Consider the following 22,463-nt stretch of genomic DNA (forward strand, 5'->3'; position numbering starts at 1 on the left):
CGGTCGCAAAAGATGTGGGAGGAAGGTAAAGAGAAGGAAGCACGCGCTGATGAAGGAAAGATAGACGAAGGAAGAAAGAAGTCGGGTACGTAAGCCGACCAAAGGTCGAGTGCTGACCACGAGTCATCTCGGTTGCGAGACAACTCGCGCTGCTGTTAACTTTTGCGTGTCACGCTTCCAATCTCGCTATGTTTTGTATAAATGTAAACGTATCTTTCACGTGAAAATTCGAATTTTTCAAGAAAAACTGTCCAGGAACGCGTAGAAAGAATATTGCAAGAATACTCACAAAACGGAAAGATAATAACACACACACACACACACATACACACATATATATATATTTTTCTATTATTTTTAATAATCTACATTAATGCCTCGGATTTATTTCTGAGAATCGATTAAAGTCGATACGCCTATGAAAGATATGAATTGAGCGAACGTTTTTAAAAGGCAGACAGGACAGGTCGCGCGCAGATGAAACACAAGACAACTACGTGCGCGATGAACGATTAGTGTTAGATTATCTCACCTGCGAAGTCACCGAGAAGGTCAGAGCGTGACGATAGAAGAACAAGAAAAGAAGCGATGGACTGGAAGCAGGTACTTTACTCGATCAAAGGTCGAATCTCGCGTATAACTTGCCGTGGCATCGATAAACGAGTTCCCTATCGCGCTTTCCATTTTCGCTCGTGGAGATGGCATATCTCGCCATATGGCGGATGAATGAGGCACATACGGGGAATTAACGTAAGAAGTTATTAACAAATGGATAGGTAACAAATAACAAGGCTATTAAATTCCTATTATTCCGCGTTAAGAAGTGTTTTGTTGATAAGCATATAGAAAGAAAATACTACGAAGGAGTGGAACTATAATGAGGCTAAAGGATGAACGGTTAAATGCAATCGAATTGTAGAGGCTACAAAGTCAAAGTTAGCTAGCGCGATGTGACGGAAACATCGCAAATCTATAGCGGTGATAATATCGTCTCTATCACGAGCGATTATAATCATTAATTAACTCGCAGCTCTCGCAGCATCATCAGTTTGATTTTTCTTCTCTCGTGTCAGCCGTATATACATGCCGCTAATTGCCACGTGGCGCAGGTGACTGGAAGAACGGAACATCTCGACAATGAAGCTCAACAGGTTGCCAACGGATAGCAGCGAGCTCGACTACTACCGTATGAACGGCAATTAGCACGGGCGATTCTTTCACGTGTAACATCACCGAGGAAAAAAAACTCGAGGAAACTACTTGCGCGAAACTTTACGCATCTCCGCATCATAGAGAGATTCCGCGTCTAAATCACTCGGTTGCCAAGTCCCACGAACAAAAAGCGCAGTGGTTTCGCAAAACAAAATATGGCTATGGAATAAATTAATTTCGAAGCGCATTGTTCATTGACATATTCCTCGCGCAACCCTCGCGTCATCCCTCGATATTGCAGAGCCTGCAATATTGCAGTTTTACGAATACTATCCGATAGAGCCCGGAGAATTTTGCGTAGGACTGTACGCTACCGAGTCTCGGCAAGCAGTTAGCATTAGGCACGATGACGAAGAAGGCCAGGGACTCGGTGAGATGATAGCGAGCGCGTTCGCTGACGGCTCACATCGGTCACACCGCAGGTGACTCGTCGCTGTCGGAGTCTGGCCTCTGCCCGACCTACGTACCTGATTCTATCCAGGGTCCTTCCCGTCCTTCTCCGTCATCTCTAACTCCCGTTTTCTCCCTCGAACGCAGAACGCGAGAGATATCCGTGAGCCGCGAGCTCTACTAAACAACGAAGCCTTGATTATCTTAAAATAATTGTGTAGAAAAATTCTTCAAATCTTCCTTCTAAGAGAACAGAATCAATCATTATTCCTGTAACCTGTTAATTTCGAAGAAGATATATACATATTGGGTCATTCAAAAATTGAAGAAAAAACCGCGGATACTTTTTAAATAACCTAATATTTTGCGCGGAACACGAGAAATATGTAAACTATTGTTAATAAAAGAGCCAAGCTTTTTATGTATACGTGTGTACGAAAATTTGTATCTTTTTCTTGCATCCTTGTTATAAATTCGCATCCGCGCGATCGCTGATTACAGGCTGGATATATTGCGCGTATAAATTCCTAGTTGACACACACACAAAACACGGGAAAACGGAACGCTACGCGCTCCGCCGTTCGAACATCGGTGAACGTCGCCGAAGGACCTGCGACCTCTGTAAAGTTAATGATACGCGCGAGTAGATGATCCTTATATAGAGAGCGCCGGCAAAGCTACCCGCGTATGTGTGCTCGTCAGCACGCATCATTTCGAGTGATGTATTACTCACCGAGTGTCATCAGAAAACGGTTATGTGACCCTGGATAACTCCCGACGGTCGTACACTCGCGGCCACCTCGCGCGAATCACGCGCGTTTTATTTCGCGTCGCCATCGAGGATGCATTTCGCTTCGTCAGCGTTACCGCGCGGCCGGCGGATCACAATTGACGCGGCTTTGAGTCGCGAGCAATCGCGCGCCGGCTCAACCCTGCGAGAGCTTTATCTACGTGCGCGAGAATAAATAAAGCCGAACGGTACAACGTGTGTCTTTCACGTCTCGGCATTTTTATCCGTAGCCTCCATGAAGGAGTTGGGATATCGCCTTTAAAGCGGCTCTTAACGAAGTCATAATACGCCGTAGTTATAGACAAAATACGTAACGGCAGTTGAATACCGATTCCTTTTATAATTTTACAATTCCCATTCGCGAATCTTTTATCTATTGTAATTAATGATGTTTCATTGATCATTAAAATAACGCGAGAGAAAAATATGGTCTCTCGGAAAGAAGAATTTAGACACATTGTACGTAGGAAAGGATCTGGTTGCATCAATTGGAACTGTAGAGAAAAATGGACAAATCATAATAATGACTGAGATTTTGACTAATATAATCTATCAAAATCTACCGCTCATTTATCTGCTTTTTGTTAATATCTTATAATACGATATGACCCAATTTACGAAACATGCATTTTTCGAAACGAGCTGCACTGCAGTGCAGAAACTTTCTCAATCGATTCTCTGCCAGGACAATTTCCATAAATATTTGTCAGCGTCTTAAAGAGGATTAAAATTCAGACGAGATAATAAAATGTCATAATTTTTTCGAAAGGACATCTCTCTTCTTGTCTATAAGAGAATTTCTCGGGTCGTGGCCATGTCCCGGAAAGCGTGACTGATCCCATCGATTACAGTTTCGTTCGACGATATCATAGCCTACTAATTAATCGCGAGCATGTCTCGCACGTACGTTCGCTTCTCGATGTAGGGGAATGTAGGTATAGTACGTGGTCGTAGAACGACGGGCCACCCACGACAGGCCATATCGTCAGCAAACGCAAATTAGCGACTTATCGTATCACTGAGGTCGTTAGGCTTCTCGGCCAGTTGAACTATGCGAAACTGAAAGAGCAGATTTCGTGATTACGGTTTAAAAATCATCGATAACGACAGGGCTATGGATCCTTATAGAACTTCGTATATCCGCAAAGTACGATACGAATTCTTTTTCCTGCTTCTACCTGTAGAGGGATGCCAAATTCCTTAAAACTATAGAAATTAATTCCTCGAGATGAAATAATATAATATTATCACGTAATATAATATTATTTCTGTAATTTCCGTACTAAATAAAAACATAAGGTTTTTATCCTTAGAGAGATAAATTTCTTTCAAAAAATCATTATCATATAATGTCCCATTAACCTTTTCGTGAATATACTCGTCACACATCCGACATTCATATTTGATTAATCGAGACGTACCCACGATGCAAAAGAAAAAAAGTTTACAAACTGAATGCTTCTGTAACGCGTGGGCGTGTAGATAACTGCAGAAGCGACTAAATCGATTTACTGTGTCGAAATCATCCGGGAGTTGGAGTTCGTAAAATAAATCACGCGTAGTAAAGTGGAAAGACTGGTTCCTTTCGTAAGATTTCGGATACACCCGGTACAAAAGTTACCTGGAGCCAGACCTCGAAATTCTCTCTGACCCGAGGAGAGAAGAGAGGTCCAAAGGTCGGCGGGCGAGGAATGTGTCGAGAGACCAGATTATACTTCGCTAATGAACTTCTGCGCCTTCAGCGTGCTCCAGGTAACGATGCCGAGGAAAATCAGAATCATCGTCTAGGTGCTTGTTTTCTATTACAAGGGTCGGACAAATAAAAGCTTAAGTGCGAGAGACTAACCAATAAGTTTTCGAATTCCAGCAATCTCTCAGTTTTACCTGCTGCTTCACCCCTCTTTCCCCCCTCCTCCCCCCCTCCCATCGTATATATGGAGACCTTTCTACCTTTTTCACGATACGAAAAATACGGAAGAAGAATTAGTAGATCTATCTAATTAGAAAATTCTTAATTACGAGCTGAATCGGTAAACTCATAATTATGAAGTAAATAAAAAAAATGATAATTAGTAATAGATTATTTAAATCTTTCCTCTGCCTATTACTTACGTAAGAAATAAATATAATGTTTAGAAATCAATTTATAATACCAGATATTTTTGAGGTAATATAATTTTAATCTAAGCAAAATCATCCCTGCAAGCTACATAAAAAAAAAGTTTTAGCGCAAATTTCTCATTCAATAAGATGAAATGATCAAATGTCCGCTATGAAACAGATGTTTGATAAGAAACCCGTTAATCAGCGAATTTCAACGTGATATAATCATCAATTTTTAATTACTTCAATGACGTAAGTCTCATTATAGATACAGCAAAGACGCTTCATCAGATATAGATATCTAATGCTAGTGTGATCACGTTTTGATATCAAGAATTAATATTCATCGGAATGTATCAGTATACAATTCAAATACATATAATGTATTTAGTGTCAATGAGAGAAACCAGCAGATCTAACATAAAATACACAAGCTAAATGCAATAAAATTATTAAAACATTCGCAATGTTTGAGGAAAATTGCACGAAAATTGCAGTGCATTTATCGAAATTTTAATATTCTTATTTAATTCTCGAAATATTCTCTAAGCATCTCAAACTTTTTAATATAACTTTATCGTATCCAAAAGGTAAAAAACATTATTAAAACATTATTCCTTTTACTTATACCTTTTTTGAGTAGATCAAGCCTTTTTTAACATCCTAAGTATCTTCGAGACTAAATAAAAATAAAACTAAAAATGATTTTGTAGAAAAAAAAATCAATATACGAAAAAAAACATTGTGTATTTGTGTTGAAAACGATCTACCCACGTTCTTAACTATTTGTGTTAAATTTTTTCGAGTGTTAATTTAACATAATGTGATTATGTTATTTAAAGATTTTGTGTTAAATTGATATTCAATTATTCTTATGTCAAAATGACATAATTTATGAGTAAGTAAATAAGTAAAATAAAAATATGTTTTAAAACTTACATTCTAAGATGGATGAATAAAATACTCGTTAATTTAATATATCATAAATGTTAATTATACTTCCACAATTTATAACTATGTTATTTTCTAACTTTCTATTCATCGTATGTTAAATAAACATAAAAATTTGAGTGGACCATTTTGGATGTGTAAAATATGTTATATTCAACAACAAATTTTCGAACAGTGTATGTAAAATGTCTATATAAACCTCCGTGGTTAGCGCAAAAAACAGTCAAGTATTACATAGTTTATACTTGACTTTCATACTTAGGAGGACTTAAATTCAGAGTCGAAAAAATGTGTGTAGTTAACTTCGTTGGTAAGTATATTATAATTGTTTACAAATTATATTTTATAATCTTATAAATACATGTATATCACTTATGCATCAACAATCGTGGAGGCTCATATAGATATATTTTTATTTACATTCAGTCTTCAAGATTATTTACAGAAATCATTGGTCAAGACAAGAGACAGAAAAGACAAAGAGCAGTTACATACACAACGTGGATTCTCTCCGGATGCTAGCGAGAAAAATCGTAGAGAATTTTCAGGCGGCATTAGAAGCAAATGAAAGCCCGAGCAATTAAATTCTCACTGGAAGGCAGACATATGTTACTACATGTCTGAACGCGGCGGTCACGGTGATCGCGACCTCGAGATCGTTGATATCGCACATTACGCGACAAATCGTCGGCCTTCGTATGCGCAACACTCTGTCGTAACGAGAGATTTGCCGATTCGCCCATTGTATCGGTGCATCGAGCCGCGTTAACCGCGTTCCAAGGCCCAATGACGTGGAATTTATTGCCAGGACGCGGACGTGAGCATCAGAGCTCGCAGGAAAAGAGATACGTTTATCGCTCAAGCGTTTCGTTCAGTAGATATAATTGGGACGAATTATTTGCTATATTAGCAAAAAAACATTAACCTCTAAAATGTAAATTATTTTTTAAATTATTTTTGCTTCCGTTTGCAATTGTGAATCTCCAAAGTCGGAAAAATACAGGAAATTTTAGCAACGTATCAAGAGAGATTCGTCGCTTTAAAAAAATTTTTTTTCAGTAAAAAAAAGGGGGGAATTTTTTTAACTTTGCTGTAGATTATTTTTAGAAAAAAATTAACAAGTTATATAAAAGCTAAAGAAATTCTATTATATTCTTTCCATGCGGATAATCTTTTTAATGAGAAAAAGACTCTTCGTCAATGCAATGATACTCTATTCGCATTTTCTACTATTTTTGTCCTCTGTGACTTTGCGAGAGGAAGCTACCGATCGAGAGGAGGAACATTTTCGCTCGCTTATCTCGTCACGATGATCTGCCGACGGATATCGCGTGCCTTGACACATAACAATGCATGCATGAATTAATAGTAGCCGTTGTTGCATTCGTACCTCTCCTCGCTTACATGGAGATTTACATCTGTAGCGTAAACCTGGGAGGTGTTGTTGTACAGGGTGACATCAACATCTCCGTTTCCTCAACTTTGTGTCATCAAATTTATGTTTTAAATTAAAATTGAAAAGATTAAAATTGAAAACTTAATTGCAGAAATAAAACTTTTGGACTTTTTCAAACGATGTAAAGACTATCAGAAACCATGTAAGAGTTTATAGAATTTAACCGTGTATTTTCTTTGTATACGAATGCAAAAGTAAAAATATTTTAAATAGTCAGTTCTATCCATTTTTAACTCTCGCGTATTCATACAATATTTAACTCTATTGAAATTCTCTACGTTAGTTCGGCAGCGTATCGTGTAACTTTCTCGCGAATCCGATGCGTTAAATCTATCGCAAAATTCCGCGAATAAAAACACTTATCGCAAGTTATTAGAAGTAGTTGCCATCTTGAAAAAGTGGCAATAATACGGAACGAGAGAAATGGACAAGAGAAAAATAGAAGAAAGAGTAATGCCGTGCTTCGTGACGAGAATTGAACTCGCTGAGAAAAGAGACAACGAGAGAGAAGGAACGGGTGAGATACAGTTGAATGATGAAAACACGAAAGGTTAGTGCTTCAATAAATTCTGACGATCGAGACGACGTGCCGTGGCTCCCCGATCGATCTCGTTGTCGATCCTCTACTCCGTGGTTCATAACTGAGACTGATGAACGATGAAATGCGATATTAATGATATGTTGGCGTGGCTCGTATTGCTCGACGTAATTGGCTCACGTCGCAGATGTGGTAATTAACGTTGCGAATGTCAAATATTATGGAACAACTGTGTAACAGGGACACGATTGAAAGCGACCGCCTCGCGCAATTTATCATTATTATTCTTGATCCTTTACCAACGAATCCCTCACAATTAGGTGATTAACCATACGCTATCAATCGTAATGCGCCTCGATTCCACGTATTTTCAAAATTTTATTTGTTTATATAATTTACCGCATAAATTCTAATGCATGTAATATGCTCGAAAGCCATGGTACGACTGAATTATTAATTTATATATGTACTTATCGGATTATCATGAATGATTTCGCCATTATGTTTTATGCGCTGACGTATAAGGGAGGCTTTAGTGAAAGAAAATGTACAAGAGGGAGTCTTTACTGAAAAAGAAAAAAATGCGAAACAGTCACGTTAAAGCGCGAAAGGTCAACGCTCCTATAAATCTCTCAACCTACGTGTCTTTAGGCGTTGCACTTTCAGCGGACGGGGCTTCATTTTAGATTTCCTCGCGATCGAGGCGCACCAAAGTGTGAGAATTCCTCGGGGTACGCGGCCGACAAATGCAATAATTCGAGACAGAAATACGGCTATCGACGTACACCACCGAACTTCGTCGTTACGATCGGATCGTGGCGAGTATATGTACCTTGGGCACGATTTCCACGAGAAGAGCGAGCGCTCGAGCGGTTCTCTCCGCGCTTAGCGTATCTCTCGTATCTCCACGCAAAACATTCTGCTTACCTAAAACAGAAATAATACAAGTTGGTTAATGTAATGTCCGTTGTTATCCTAAAAAAATATATTTCCTGATTGTTTTACGAAATAAAACGTTTGGAGTTGCATTACTCAACCGTGATCGTTTATTCCGACTCAAATGAGAGCACTGATGATGCAGTTTTGTAAAAAAAAAAAAACAACAATAAAAAATAAAAAATCCATCTTGTCTCTTTATTCAATGTGTATTAGAAAACAATGAGATTTTTAACCTCTTAGATACTGTAACGTCAGGTGCTTATGCGTGCAACAAACAAAGCTAACTGAAATGACTTGAAAAATCACTTTAACTTTGCTCTCGACTTTGCTTTGTGACTAATGATACGTCTTTATAATCACGCAACAATAGATAGTACTTACAGAAAATAGTAATATAAGTCGCGACCTTTATGAACGGCGCGATTATTGAAACGATAGATATATTTATTCAGGCCAAGTACGAGAAATTGCGTAGGCGATACAATGCAGGGTGTAGCTCGCTTCTGACACGGTGATCGAATTAATCAATAATCTATGTAATTAAGCTATATTGGTTAAACCAAATGATATACTTATTTATGATGCGGTCGAATTAGCGTATTGTCACTGATTGATGGGTACATATACCACTTTCTGAACTTTTAGATCTCGTAATCCATTTCTAATAATATATTGGGTCGTCTAAAAAGTATCCGCGGTTTTTAGATGACCCAATATTATTACAGTATAACTTATTAACAAAATTGTGTTCAGTGAAATAATAGTACAAGTCAATGAAAAATAAAAGGCTCAACTATAGGAGAATTATTATTGAATTTTATAATTATAATTATGAAATTGTAATTATACGTAAGCAACTTATGTTTTCCGAAACTTTGAGACTAAAGTTTCGGCTCTACGGAGCAGATTCACGCTGACACGAATGACGACTTGCACAACGGTCACGTGGGCAGGACACAATGCAGGGTGCGGCTTCACCTCTGACACACTCGGGTCTCGACCTATTCCTGTATACGCGGCCCAGGATATATCATTGTGCTGAGGGCTCAACGTGGTGCCCAACCCACGTGCAACGCCAACACGCAACGTGGAACTCTAAGCTCCGAACCTCTCTCGTTGGAATTTCACCGCTTCGGGAATACGACTAGGAGGCGGTAAGCCAGACAGCTAGCCAGCTAGCATATGAGCCTGTGGTCGCGTGAAAAAAAATCGATTGTCTGATGTGGTGAATCGTACGAGAGAAATTTACACAATTTGTGTAATTGTGTTACACGTAATCACGTCTCACGATAGAATGTAGCTAACTAAATGTCGAAATGTCAAACTTAAAAGAATTAATTCAAATGAAATAAGGTCGAATCATTCGATATCAAAGCACGTGCGAGGATTTCTTGTGTGTAAAAGCCAAGTCCATATTTTGGACAAAATATGGTAAACATACAACTATCCATGTATACCTAAATAATTAAATTTTACATTATAAATTTACAATTCACAAGACAAGACTGCTATTTGGACGTATCTTTCTCGTTTCTTTACCCGCCAATTCAATTTTACTCAGAATCAATAGGTCCAAATTTATCGTTTTGCACTTCATCCTCAGCTCTATTCCTTTTATAGAGGTTGATACATCCGAATACAATTTTTTTCGTTGAATTTTGTGATTTCTTCACATATCTCGAGTTTAGAATACCCTATTGTTTCTATCCCACCTTCACCCACTCTTTCTTTAAAGTATATATACAAGTAGTAACATATCCGAAAGCAGCGTCCACGTGAAGATCCGTGCGCTTACGGACGCCCACGATTTCTCATATCTTACGGATGAAGACATTTACGGCAATTCCTGCACGAGATATCTTCACATACACATACATATATATATATATATATACCTGCTTGTTTCCCAATGCCCAATACATTCGTCCAATGTCATTCTCTTCCCCAATCTTGTTTCGATAAAAAATATTTTTTTGGCGACTTAGCAATAATACTATTTTTACTATAAAATGTTCATAATATTTATAATTTGGAATTAAATGATAATTAATTACACACAAAGAAATTAATCATTTTGAAAATAAATTTATCTAGCTTTATCCGATTTAAAATAAAAGTATTTCTTTCAAATATAAATATATTAATTTTCAATAAAATAATAATTAGAGATATACACACTGTAGATACATGGATTGAGATTACTTTTTTTGGTGATTTTCGCAGGATTCAGATAGTGAAATGATTATGCTGTGGCCAGTGATCGACTCGATTTAGTCTCATATCAGTCATTTCCGAACGCATCTGATTTGTACCACTTAACGTAACGAGAGCCAGCGGAGAAGTGCATCACTCTCATCTCGTGATTGCTTGCCTAACCTCAGTCTCGAAGAAAAATATTTACTTATTCTCGATTGTCCGAGGAAGCTTCGATTTTAAAGATTTTAAATTAACGCGATATTTCAACTTTTTTGCAAGATACAGCGGCTATATCCCATATTTCTTAACATCGAATTTTAGCACGTGCTATATTATATTTTACTGCAATATCGAATTGTAACAACAATGTATATTAAATTGCCGTTTAGAAATATTATTAATCGTTACGCTCTTTATTCCGTTGTTTTCGCTCACCGGTTTAGCTATATCATGTCTGTCTCTCTGTGTTAACCTTTTTTCTGACTCGAACAGCTGAGCAGGCTTTCGATATTCGCGTGCGTTCTCTCGGTATTCCGAGAACGTGATATTCTTTGAATAAAATTATATTTTTGCGAAATGCATTTTCAGCTGAGATAATGGCGATGTAACCGTCATACCTCCATACTTAATTACATTTTTAAGTTATGAAATATACTAATATATTTCTTCATATATCTCTCCATATTTGAATAACATTAAAAAGGCAATCTTAAATAGTATTTTTTTTTTATAAAGACAGGTGAATACATTTAGATGCTTTTGCAAAATCGATAGTGATCGAAACGAAAGTATGAGAATCGAGGAGTGCGGGAGACGCCCGTGCCTAAGGCGATAAAAAATAAAGGTCTGACGTGTATTCATGAATAAGATAGAGATCAGCATATTCATTTGTGAATTATTCGACTAATGCGCAATGATTGCAGTGTTCAAACGCAGCTATTGGCAGTCTATACGCATTATAATAACGCCACGTTTGATAGTATATAATTACACGATAAAATTTTGACAGCGAAAACATTCTGCCACAGTTAATAATATAAAAATTAATAATATCAAAATGTATAATACAATATAAAGAATTATAAAAAAAGGTTAAATAGAACTGAATAGATATGAAAGATATATAAATACTAAACAATTAAAAATATTGTTTTCATATTTTTCTAATATATTAATAGTAGAATTTGATGCTGTCACGAGACATTGATGTCTAAATTCTATATATCAAATATCTTAAAACTTTGAAACATCAAAGCTATGAAATTATTTATTATCATTTATATAATAACTACACGAGTAAAAAAAATTAATTATATTAAGATGTCTATTTTTCTCTGCAAGAGTGTCTACTGTCTTCGTCAAAATACACTCTGCAAGGTTCCTCGCAATCCTGTTCACACATCATAGCCTCTCCCTTATAGGAGAATTTGCATTTTACAAAAAGAACACGGAGTTTTATCGAAGAATACGTGCAGGTAAGCTTTAAGTGAGCATCACGGTCGTTGGTCTATGAACCATGCTGGACCAAACGCATGGTCACTGAACAAGAGGCTGTCTGCGTCAGGGTCGAGTCATTGCTTATTTACGCACGCTGCATTCTCGAGAACAATTGCGTAGGCCAAGACATTAAAGCTTTGACCTCCGTGTAATTATGGACAAAGTCAAGCCTAGTTGATCCGTTTATAAGGAAATCGCGCAGAGAATAATTCCATGTGAAAGCTTGGTGTTCCGTCAGTTTACATCACAATGCGTATGCTTGTTGTTTGTTATCAGATCTGTGTGCACGTGAATCAAAATTACTGTTATTCAAATACAAAATATATTCCGATATACAGATGGTCCGATACAGAAGTAAAGATATCTGTAAATTTTCTATTAATTAAGTCAATTTTTAATGCCGCGAAATATGCAAAAAAAAAAATTATACTCTACGCACATTCTACGCTCCAATTGTAGGAATTTTCAAAATTTCAATAGAAGAAAATTATAAGATTCTACTGCTCATTAATGCCCGGTCGACAAGATCATTTGACTCTGACCTATAAGGAGAGACCGTAAAAATTCCAGAAATAAAAAATTTCAACGTACAAAGAAATACTCAAAACACTATCAGCAAAAGTTAAATTCAATGATAGATAAGAAAGTAATCTGCTACAATTTCTTTCTTACTACATCATAGTATTAGTCACTAAAATTTCAGTTATCTTCGGAAACACGTAAGCGTGCGTATATATACATAAATATGCTATTCTTGCTTCCGCAAGTCAAAAGAGGAGACGTAACGAGGTCTATCTCGTCGTCTCGGTGCATCTTAGGAGAAAAAAATGTACAGTGAAAGAGATACGTGCCTAAGAGATACGCAACAGTGTGCAGATTAGACCGTTTCGAGAAACGCGCGATGATACGTGCTCGCACGTATGCTGCTCCTCGCGAGACGGCACGTCGCGGTGCAAAAGTCAGAGGTGACGTGTCACCGAGGAAGGTGACGACGATTCCACGGCCGGAGATTGCGTTGTGCAATCTAACAGCCGCAGCAAAACGGCTGCACACGGGACGGCATTCTAGTATACGACGAGGTAATCCGCCGTCGCGTCGGTGGCCCCGTTGGTGACGTTTTCTCTTCTTTTCGCTTGTTATTCGCTACAACCACGCATTTTATTTGCCCGCAGGGATCGGAGTTACTGATATACCACGCTGTGCGATTATATAATATAGCTTACGTAAATCTTACAAACGCTTTATAAATCTTACACTGCTTTTTTGCGAGATAAAACTCTATTTACAATTTATTAATGATATACATTTCTGCTCTCCGTAAACTATGGAAAAATAGTTGAAATGAGTTTAGTATGTTGATTAAGCATTACGCGCAAACATAAAATCAATATTTAACGCAACAAATCAAACTTGGAACTTTACGCTGTACTCCAATTTTATTAGCTGATTTATTTTCATTATTGCTAAAAATTTTGTAGCTTTTACATTTGAAAGAGTAAAATGTTCTGTAATAAAAGAAAATAGTAAAAAATATTTTAAATATGAAAAATAATATAAAAGTAAAAGAAAGAGAATAAACTTTTTAAGAATAGATGTTTCATAACTGTGCCTATAAAAATTAATTCATTACTGTCTAAGCTTTGCTTTTGTAGACGTAACGTTACATCTGGCATAGGTATAAAGTAGGTCAGTATATTTAAACCACCCTAAGTAAACACTCACTCAACTATCTCAGTTTATTTATTCGTGGGTATGAATGATGAAGGATGACTTATAGTAATTCCCGTTATGAAAAATTATATTTCCTCCGCAAATGTGTCTGAAGACACGCGAGGCATAAACATCTTCGGACAGACGTGCATCGTGTGCAGAAACAAGAGAATCGAACTAATTTTTGCAAATCGTTCGAGAAACAAATACGCAATCGTTATTTGAGACCGATGATAAGTGAAATTCGAAACATTGTATTCGGGTTAACCGCAGCAAATATTTCTTCACCGTTACAGAGGAAGCGAGACCGCGTTACTTCGGAAAGGTCGTAAAACGATAATGTACGAAATGTTGCCAACTATTGCGAAACAGCCCGCATTCAAGGCATATTAACCCTTTTGGGAAACATAAAATTCGTTAAGCTTTACGACGCCCGTTTTATCGAATGTAACCGCTTGATTCGTTCCATCTATTACTTCTCAATGTTTCATATTCTGATAAATATTACATCTTGTTACTTCTGTTTAATCATTAATATTAATTGTACTGTAAAAAGCAAACGGCATAAACAAACGGCACAATTATATGCGCACGTACAATGTGAATAATATCTGTATCATATAATAACGTAGCGATTCAATATTTCTTCGAATGAGAACATTGTCAAAAGTAGCTACCGTGCCAGTCAACAGACAGTGCTCTAACCCTTGTTCTAAAAATAGATAACCGTGTTGCATAACGTATTATATAAAAGTCTGTAGATATACTCAGTCTACATTGTGTCGAGTATTATAGTTTGCAACTGCCGGTGAATTGCTGTTTATAGCAAGAGCAAACATGTAGTGTTCGCATAGAGTTGCTGCGCTACTCGTATATTTTCAATCGAACCTTGACTCTATAACTCGACGAATCATACGTTAACGATCTCGATGCGATCTTTCGCAATTTCATTTAGCGAATCCGACTCTCTTTCATTGCTGATCGACCGCTTCACAAACGCGGTCGCGCTCATCCGCGATGACTTCCGGTCTACGCGATATAAGGATTCCGTTTCAAGTAAGCCAAGGTTTATTGGCAGAATCTAGGGTGAATCTTGTTGACCCTTGCATGGTATATCGCCGTAATCGCGTCTTTCAAAAGAGAAGGATCGCATTATGTACCTCTATTGCCTATACAAATTACAAACGAACTTCTGTACAAACATAATCAAAATTGTATATATATAACATGAAAGATGTGGACAGAATTCATCCTCAAAAACATTAAAGAATTTCATGACAATAAATAATTACTTTTTAATTGTAATTATTTATTTTATGCTGCGACAGCTAAACATTTTTCATCGATATTAACTAAGAATCTCATAGGATCGTACATACATTTGAATACAAACCAATAGCAAATAAATCCTCGGTCGGGAGTCGAACTCAGATCTTTAACATTTTGTGTGAGTATCCTAAGACTAGGAATGCTAGAGAATGATTCGACTCTCGATCGAAGTGATATTTTTCGAAAAAAAATTATATCTATTTACAGAGTTTAATGTCACTCAGCATTATTAAGATCTTTACTTATGAATTGTTAATCAATTTAACTTGTGATATTACTGCGGTAGTTCAGTGAAGTTTGCGTTTCAAGACCGAAAAATCATTTTGACGCACAGTTTAAAGAACTACGTATAGTATATAAATTCACATAGAATTATACAAGAGCACTTAAGAATTACAATCCTGCTAGATCGTTAAAGGCATTTTTCATTCTTATGACTGTTCAAATACACTAATTAATTTTCATTTGGAAAGAAAAAGATTTAATTAATTATATATATATATAAAATGATTTGGTAAAATTAATTAATTATATGTACATATAATGACATTGATAAAATCAGCTCTTGTATAAAGATAATCGATTCTTATGTATGTATAGATTCGATTTTTTTTTTCTATCTAGCTTCACTCGTTCTTCTAAAACTGAGAACCGCTGACCTGCATAGAACGATCACGAGGCGGACCGGTTCAGGTCGTGGAAGAGATCTCTCGGTCTGAGGTCAGTATCTTTCACGAGCCTACGAATGAACGTGGTGTCTTCTTTCAATCTTAGCCCTTCACGCGCTTTAGACGATGTTTCTTCAAGGAATATCGAAAAAAAAAGGAATCAACTTAGCTGCAAGAATGAGTGAAAAAGTGGATCAATGAAAAGAGATCACGATGTCGATATCGATATTCTTTTACGAATATTTCTTAGTGTTAAACCAGAAGATTAAGATAGAGAACGCTGACTGTCACTTTTCTCACAATTTCACGCATATACAAATCATCTAAAATGATATTAAAGGATTTAATACATCTTGGTCTTTTAAGAAATCTCCAATCAGTGGATACCTGTTTCATCAGTACTTGTGATCGGAATACATAAGAAATAGAAGCAAAAGAACAAAAAATTCGAATATTTATGTCTTTCACTTCGGAATATCAATAATATGAAAAAAAAACTTAGAAACTAATCTGTATAATTATTTTAAATTCATTATCAATTGTATAAAAAAAACTTTATGTAAAATACTTAATTGTAAAAGATAAAATTGTTTACAGAAAAGAAAACAGAGAGAGAAAGGGAATTTAAGTAATTAGCCTAATTTCGTATCTCAATTAAAAAAATATATTGAAAGATTTTTTATCGCTTCTGTGCAATATTTCATATTTCCATGACTCATCGATTCGAATCGATTGAAAACTACCTATTCACCTAGTGAATTTCAGAGCCCGACATAATCCGGGCCCAGGCCAAGAATGAATAGATTCAAACGATGTCGACGCGAGGCAGTCAAAATGTTCCGAGATAATTGAATCGCTCCGAGTCAAAATATCCGACAACGTACGAATTATGGAGCTTTACGATTAGCTCCTTCTCAGTCCCAATTACGGCTGGGCGCACCGATGCTCGAAATTCGGCCAACCGAGAGACACGCACGCAAGCATACACACGCATGCACGCGCGCGATCGACGTACGCCGCGCCGCGGAGCATTACCAGCACTTTGGACGATCGTTAGTCCCATTTTCGGGCCCCACGATTGTTCGGGCCCGGTGGGCAAGGTTCGAGCTGCGACCCCGAGAGCACCCTGGCTCATCCGTTTCTTTCCTTTCGAGAGAGGTCATATGACCTCACAGCGTAGACGCAACCGCAGGCTTCCAGGTTCGAACCTTGACGGTGTGCACGTTTGGTCTCATGTGTATGTCAGACCCCCATATTGGTGTGCGACGCCTCGTAAGGCGATGGAATGCACCCGTCCTCCTGGCTGCTCGGATGGATGGCTTTGTCTTTGCGATCTGACGTCTCCGAGAGCCGCACGACCACGTTGAAACAGTATCAATCCCGTATCCTAGGACGACAATCCTGCATCCGAACTAATCTGTCCTAATCGAATTTCTTCGGTCGTGGCGGTTTCGGGAGATCGCGATAAAGAAATCGAGTGTCATCGGTCATTAGTACTCTCGCGCTGCTTCGAAGGAAGATAATTAAGTAATTAAAGAATTTTTCGTTTGTAACGTAGTTAATTAAATTTGCTGTTCGTTGTAGCTTTAAAATGTTTGTCGAAGAATAGCTCGAAAAAAATACATTTCAAATTTCATGATCGAAATGATAAATAATTCTTGCTGTTTTATTTGACGCGTGTAAATTTCACATGTCAAACTCGTCGCGTAAAGCCTTTCAAAAATTTTGCTGACTGATGACAAAGAAGCAAAATTCAATGGAACAATGGAAATGCAGAGCTAATCGCAATGCACGTGTTTTATCGCGTTCTCTCTTGCTATCGACATGAGCATGTCGTGGGATATCTTTTCGTGAGGCACTAAGCATAAAGCACTAAAGCACGTAGCATCTGTTCAAGAAGCTGATAAACTGCTATTGAACGACCGTGAATTATCACGTAAAACGACTGAGTTGTTCCTTCGTCGCACCTTCTTGTCACCGTTGATGTGAGGTAGCCAGTAGAGGTTGAATTATGAAATCAATTAAGAATATCGATTTGATCACCGTGGAAAATGACTGGAGACTGCCGCTCGCGAGGTGTGTTGCGTGTACGTCATAATGATCGATGGTCATCTTTAAGTACATCTCCGTAAGTTTCATTCAAAACGTATTGATAGAACTATATTTCTCTCGTAGCTAAAGGTTTGTCCCATCGTTAAATATCGCACGCGAGTTGTCAATGTTCTAAACATTATATAATCGTAATTATTGCATTTTGAATGCCGAAAATTTTACATTTACACACAGAGAAAATATACACAGAATTGACAAATTTATACAGAAAAATAATTTAATATAAAACCTGCTAAAAATCAAAATATATACGTAGCTATTCGAAATAATATGATGAAATTAATAGGCACAAAAAATTAACGAGCAGTTATACCATTCAGATTGGACAATAGTATGGAACGTAACCGAGCTTACACGCAGTATAATTAATGAGTTGTTCACACCTCCCACGTTTTCCTTAATTCATCTCTCTCTCAGATCTCTCCCGTCTTGGCGCACAACCCTACTTCTTCTCGGCGCTCTAACGTCGCGAGCCTTTCGTAATTAATCACCTCATGGCGATCACTAACTGTCCGACCATATTAACGAAGCAATCGTCTCTGGAATCTTTTCACGCTTACATATAGCGCGTTTTATTGATCTAATTGCAAGAAGAAGAAAATAAAGCACAATTTGCCACGTTTTCATTATCAACTCGTTTGAATCTTTCTGCTCTAATTTATGTATTTGTTCGTACAAACACATTCGTAAGTGTTTCTGTCAAATGATTTGTAATAATAGTATCACACTGAAACATAACGAACATAAACAAAGCTGCCTTGAGATCCAAGCTCTTGCCAATGTCGGTCGCGGGGGACGAACGATTTGTTACGCACGCGATAATGAAAGACTGTGTCCCATATTCGCACGCGCGCGACAATAACGAAAGAGAGATATAGGCAGAGAGATATAGATGACAGGCGGGAGAGGAAACGAGAGGCCGCCGATGGTGTATAATGAATGGATCGTTCGCGCCTCGCCCACGCCACACGTCTCTCTTTCAGGCTTTTGCCAAGCGCGCCATGATCTCCTAGGAGGTGGTGGCCAGCCAATAATTAATTATCCTGAGTGATCGAAGGCCGTCGATCCTACCGAGCGGCGTCTCTGTTGGGAGTACCATGTTAATTTGTTATCTAGTATGCGCTTTTTCTGCAAAGCCACTACACTCTGATGACAGTATAAAAAAAAAAATGAACGTTCTACCTTATTATTCCGCAGGAAATTCATGACTCAAGAAGCGTCTACGACGTACAGACGTAGAGCGACGACGGGGACAACTTTACTTTTGTTGAGATTCAAGTGAGTTTCTCACTTTAATCAGATTTACTACTCATCCCTCGCTACTCATTCATCGTATCTCTACTTAAGTTTTCTAAAGCCCTCTTATAGATTGCAATATAAACATCGTAAATGCAAGTCATAGCTGATTATAATATTCAGTGCTTTAAATAAATAAAAAGCAGAAGTAGTGAATGCATTTACGAAGAGCAGATAATCGTCAGAAAGATTGAAAACGAGAGGGACATCTTCATAGTAGTAGATTCCCAGGCATGATGTCAGTAAGACGATTCACGGATAGATATTTCATTGCGATTGATGAAGGTAATTCCCAATTTGGAATAGATCTTCACGAGAACGATCCCAATTAGGATTATATCTCTAATATTTCGTTAAACAAAAAAATCGCGATCTTTAGAACGTAGTAACGAACGTAATTCATTCGCAATTGCTATTCTTTATAATATCCTTTTAATACTTTACCCATCCCAAAAATGTTTTTGCATTCCCTCTCCAGAATGCATTATTCGTCTTTATGTCGTCTTTATGTTCGTTTAATACAAAACTACTGTGCAACAACGCGGTGTTAATGCATGCACAATCGACTCGAAAGTAACAGTTGGCACATTGATTAGTATTGCGAAAATCGTTGCATGCTGTCGTTGTCGATTACCAACACGAAGAGAAATGCGAAGAAACCAAGATGAACGTGTTTTCTCAAAGAATAACGATCAGCTGCGGACAAGTTTCTCAATCGTCATTCGTATTGCTTGCAAAGAAACGTCCGTAATTATTATACAACACACTATTAAAATGTACGTAATGTCTCGTGTGATAATATTTATAAAACAATCTCATGTAAATAATAATAATTATTATTATATCTTTTGGTATTCAAACTAGCGCTTTCTTTCCTTATAAAAAATATTTTTAATCTTTTACTAAACTCGACGCTTTCTCTCTGTACGATATATCTACGTTTACTAGCTGCTTGAAGTCAACTTTTCCGAAAATGATGGCGTTAAAGCGAGACGCGCTTCGATCTCACGGACCGTTTCGGATGCATCACGTACCGGGTGGCCCCGTACGAAGAGGGCACGCCGGCGCCGCACCTGCCAGGTCATTAGGGTATAAACGGCAGGTAGAGTATAGGATCTCCGAGACGCACACACACTTACACACACTCTCTCTCTTTCTCTCTCTCTCTCTCTCCTCCCTCTCCCCCCCCTCACTCTCGGAAGAAGAGACACACAGATCTTTGTCCCTCTTTCGTTCCTATTTTCTTTCACTATTTCGTCTTTATCTGTTTATCTTTCTGACGTGTCTCCCCCCCCCCCTCCCTCTCACTCTCACTCACTCACTCTCTCTCTCTCTCTCTTTCTCTTAAAAGAGGAAAGGTAGTAGGGCGAGACCGCGAGAAGTGGAGGAAAGGCCGCGACGAGGAGGGAGCGAATCGAGTGAGAAAGAGGAGAAATCCTGGTCAGTCGAGGTAGGAGGACGAGGGGGCGGCTAAAGAAGTAGAAGAAGAAGCAGAAAGGCGCATCGGGTGAGGACCCAGGAGGAGGTACCCGTCACGAACTGCGGGCTAATTGTCCGGGAGATTGCTCCTGCAGCCTGCTGTGCGCTGCTGCTGTTGCTGCTGATGCTGCCGTCTGTCCTGCACGTTGTTTCCTCGACCTTAAGGCAACCTCCGGGCGTCCTTAAGATCTTGATCCCGCTGAAGATCGACCGAGTCTCTCTGACTACGCTATACTGGGGATGAGATTATTGTTTTGCAGGAATGGATTTACGTCGGCGATTTCTGGCCTGTCCGTAATTGTAATTGATGGCAGTGGAAGTGTAATTATCCTCCTCCCCTCCCCTCCTCCTTCCACGGTCAAGATTCGCGATTTTGATTAGGTAAAAGATCGCGCGTGACTACGAGAGCAGTAACTAAAAAACTTCTGTTTTGGAACGTTCAGATTGCAGTCTCATGATTTTGCTACTTAATATATTTATGGTAATAATAATTTATGGTAATAACAATAATGTAATAAAAAGCGCTGTTTTCAGCAATTTAACACACACACACACACAATTAATTAAAACTCGAATGACGTTGAGCGCGCAACGTAAATAAAAAAAATAAAAAAGAGAGAAGTTTTAGAAATGAGATTACGAAGAGAGTTAAAATATCGCGCTTAGTTGCGAACGTTGCGTAAAGAAATCTTCTGTTTGCAGGTAAGAGCGAGAGCGCTGGCATGTCGCGTGTATATCTTCGTTTTTTTGCACACGATGGCACGCTCTTGCTCTCCGTCGTGTCACTGGAAGTGAAACAGGGAGAAACGCGACGGTGAGAAATTTCTCTGCATCTCGCGCGAGACGTCGTGCGATCGATCGAAGTCTCTCGATTTCGCGCTCCTTTCGAGATTCGCTTCCTGGCGCACGACAAGGCTGCTGAGAGTTTCGTTTTTTTCACTTTATCTTTCTTTTGCAATCGCGATTCTCGCCTTCCAAGTGAGAAACGTCGCCCGAGTTTTGCAGATTTATTGCGACTGCACAAAACACACTCACACACACACGCACGCACACACACAAAATGCTTCTGCACTGCTGTGCGAGAGAGCCTCATAAAGTAAACATATAAAATTTTATTTAAAAATTATGAAAATGATATTTATATTTCAACGTTCTTATTTAAAAAAAGGTCAATTCAACTAAAATCTATACTACTCGTCTAAAATCGTTAAAATTAAAAATAAATTCTGGATATTCTTATGTTAATATCTCATTAGCGATCTAAATCAAATATTTCATATATCGTCGAAGAGATACAGACATAATCGAATTCTTTGTTTTTAACATATATGTACTTTAATTAATTATTTCTTTATCCAAATCGCGATTCTCACGCGTAATATATGAATTTCTGCTGAGTTTTATAGGCGAAAAAAGTTGTAACAATGCAAAAATAATTTGATCCACATTGAATTAGCTTTTTATAAGACTGCAATTTACTGTCGCGGCACATTTCGTTCTATAATTATATCGCGTGTCTAAAAATTCTTTTCACAAATTTTACGCGTGCTGCATAGACGGAAAAAATTATGATAGAGATAACGATCTAAATGAATGCCTTTCAGACATTGTTCATGCATGATAATGAATCATAAATGCAAAGAAAATACAAATGGAAATCTAGATGACAACAAGATTAGCTAGTGTACTTCTATCCAAATCTCTCTCTCCTCTCTAAATCTGATAAGTCAGCACGCGCGTATACTCTCACTTTTAGACAATTATTTTAATACAATAGACCGGTGTGAGATTCTTGAC

The 22,463-nt window shown here is 37.9% G+C and overlaps 1 protein-coding gene across 6 annotated transcripts in view; it reads right to left on the reverse strand.

The window, feature by feature from the left end:
• LOC105151266 (uncharacterized) overlaps positions 1-22,463 on the reverse strand; it is a 131,239-nt gene that overhangs the window by 65,917 nt on the left and 42,859 nt on the right. The window contains exon 1 of one of the 6 annotated variants that reach the window (XM_087414007.1): positions 2,336-3,489. The exons of the other annotated variants lie outside the window; for them this stretch is intronic. Within the exon in view, the coding sequence (XP_087270133.1) occupies positions 2,336-2,345 (10 nt within the window). The 5' untranslated portion in view covers positions 2,346-3,489. Of the gene's footprint in view, positions 1-2,335; positions 3,490-22,463 lie in introns of those variants that run through there. 6 annotated transcript variants of the gene reach the window in all.

The sequence above is a fragment of the Acromyrmex echinatior genome, chromosome 15 (genome assembly GCF_024713525.1).
Source record: "Acromyrmex echinatior isolate Ae372 chromosome 15, ASM2471352v2, whole genome shotgun sequence".
Taxonomy (NCBI): Eukaryota; Metazoa; Arthropoda; class Insecta; order Hymenoptera; family Formicidae; genus Acromyrmex; species Acromyrmex echinatior.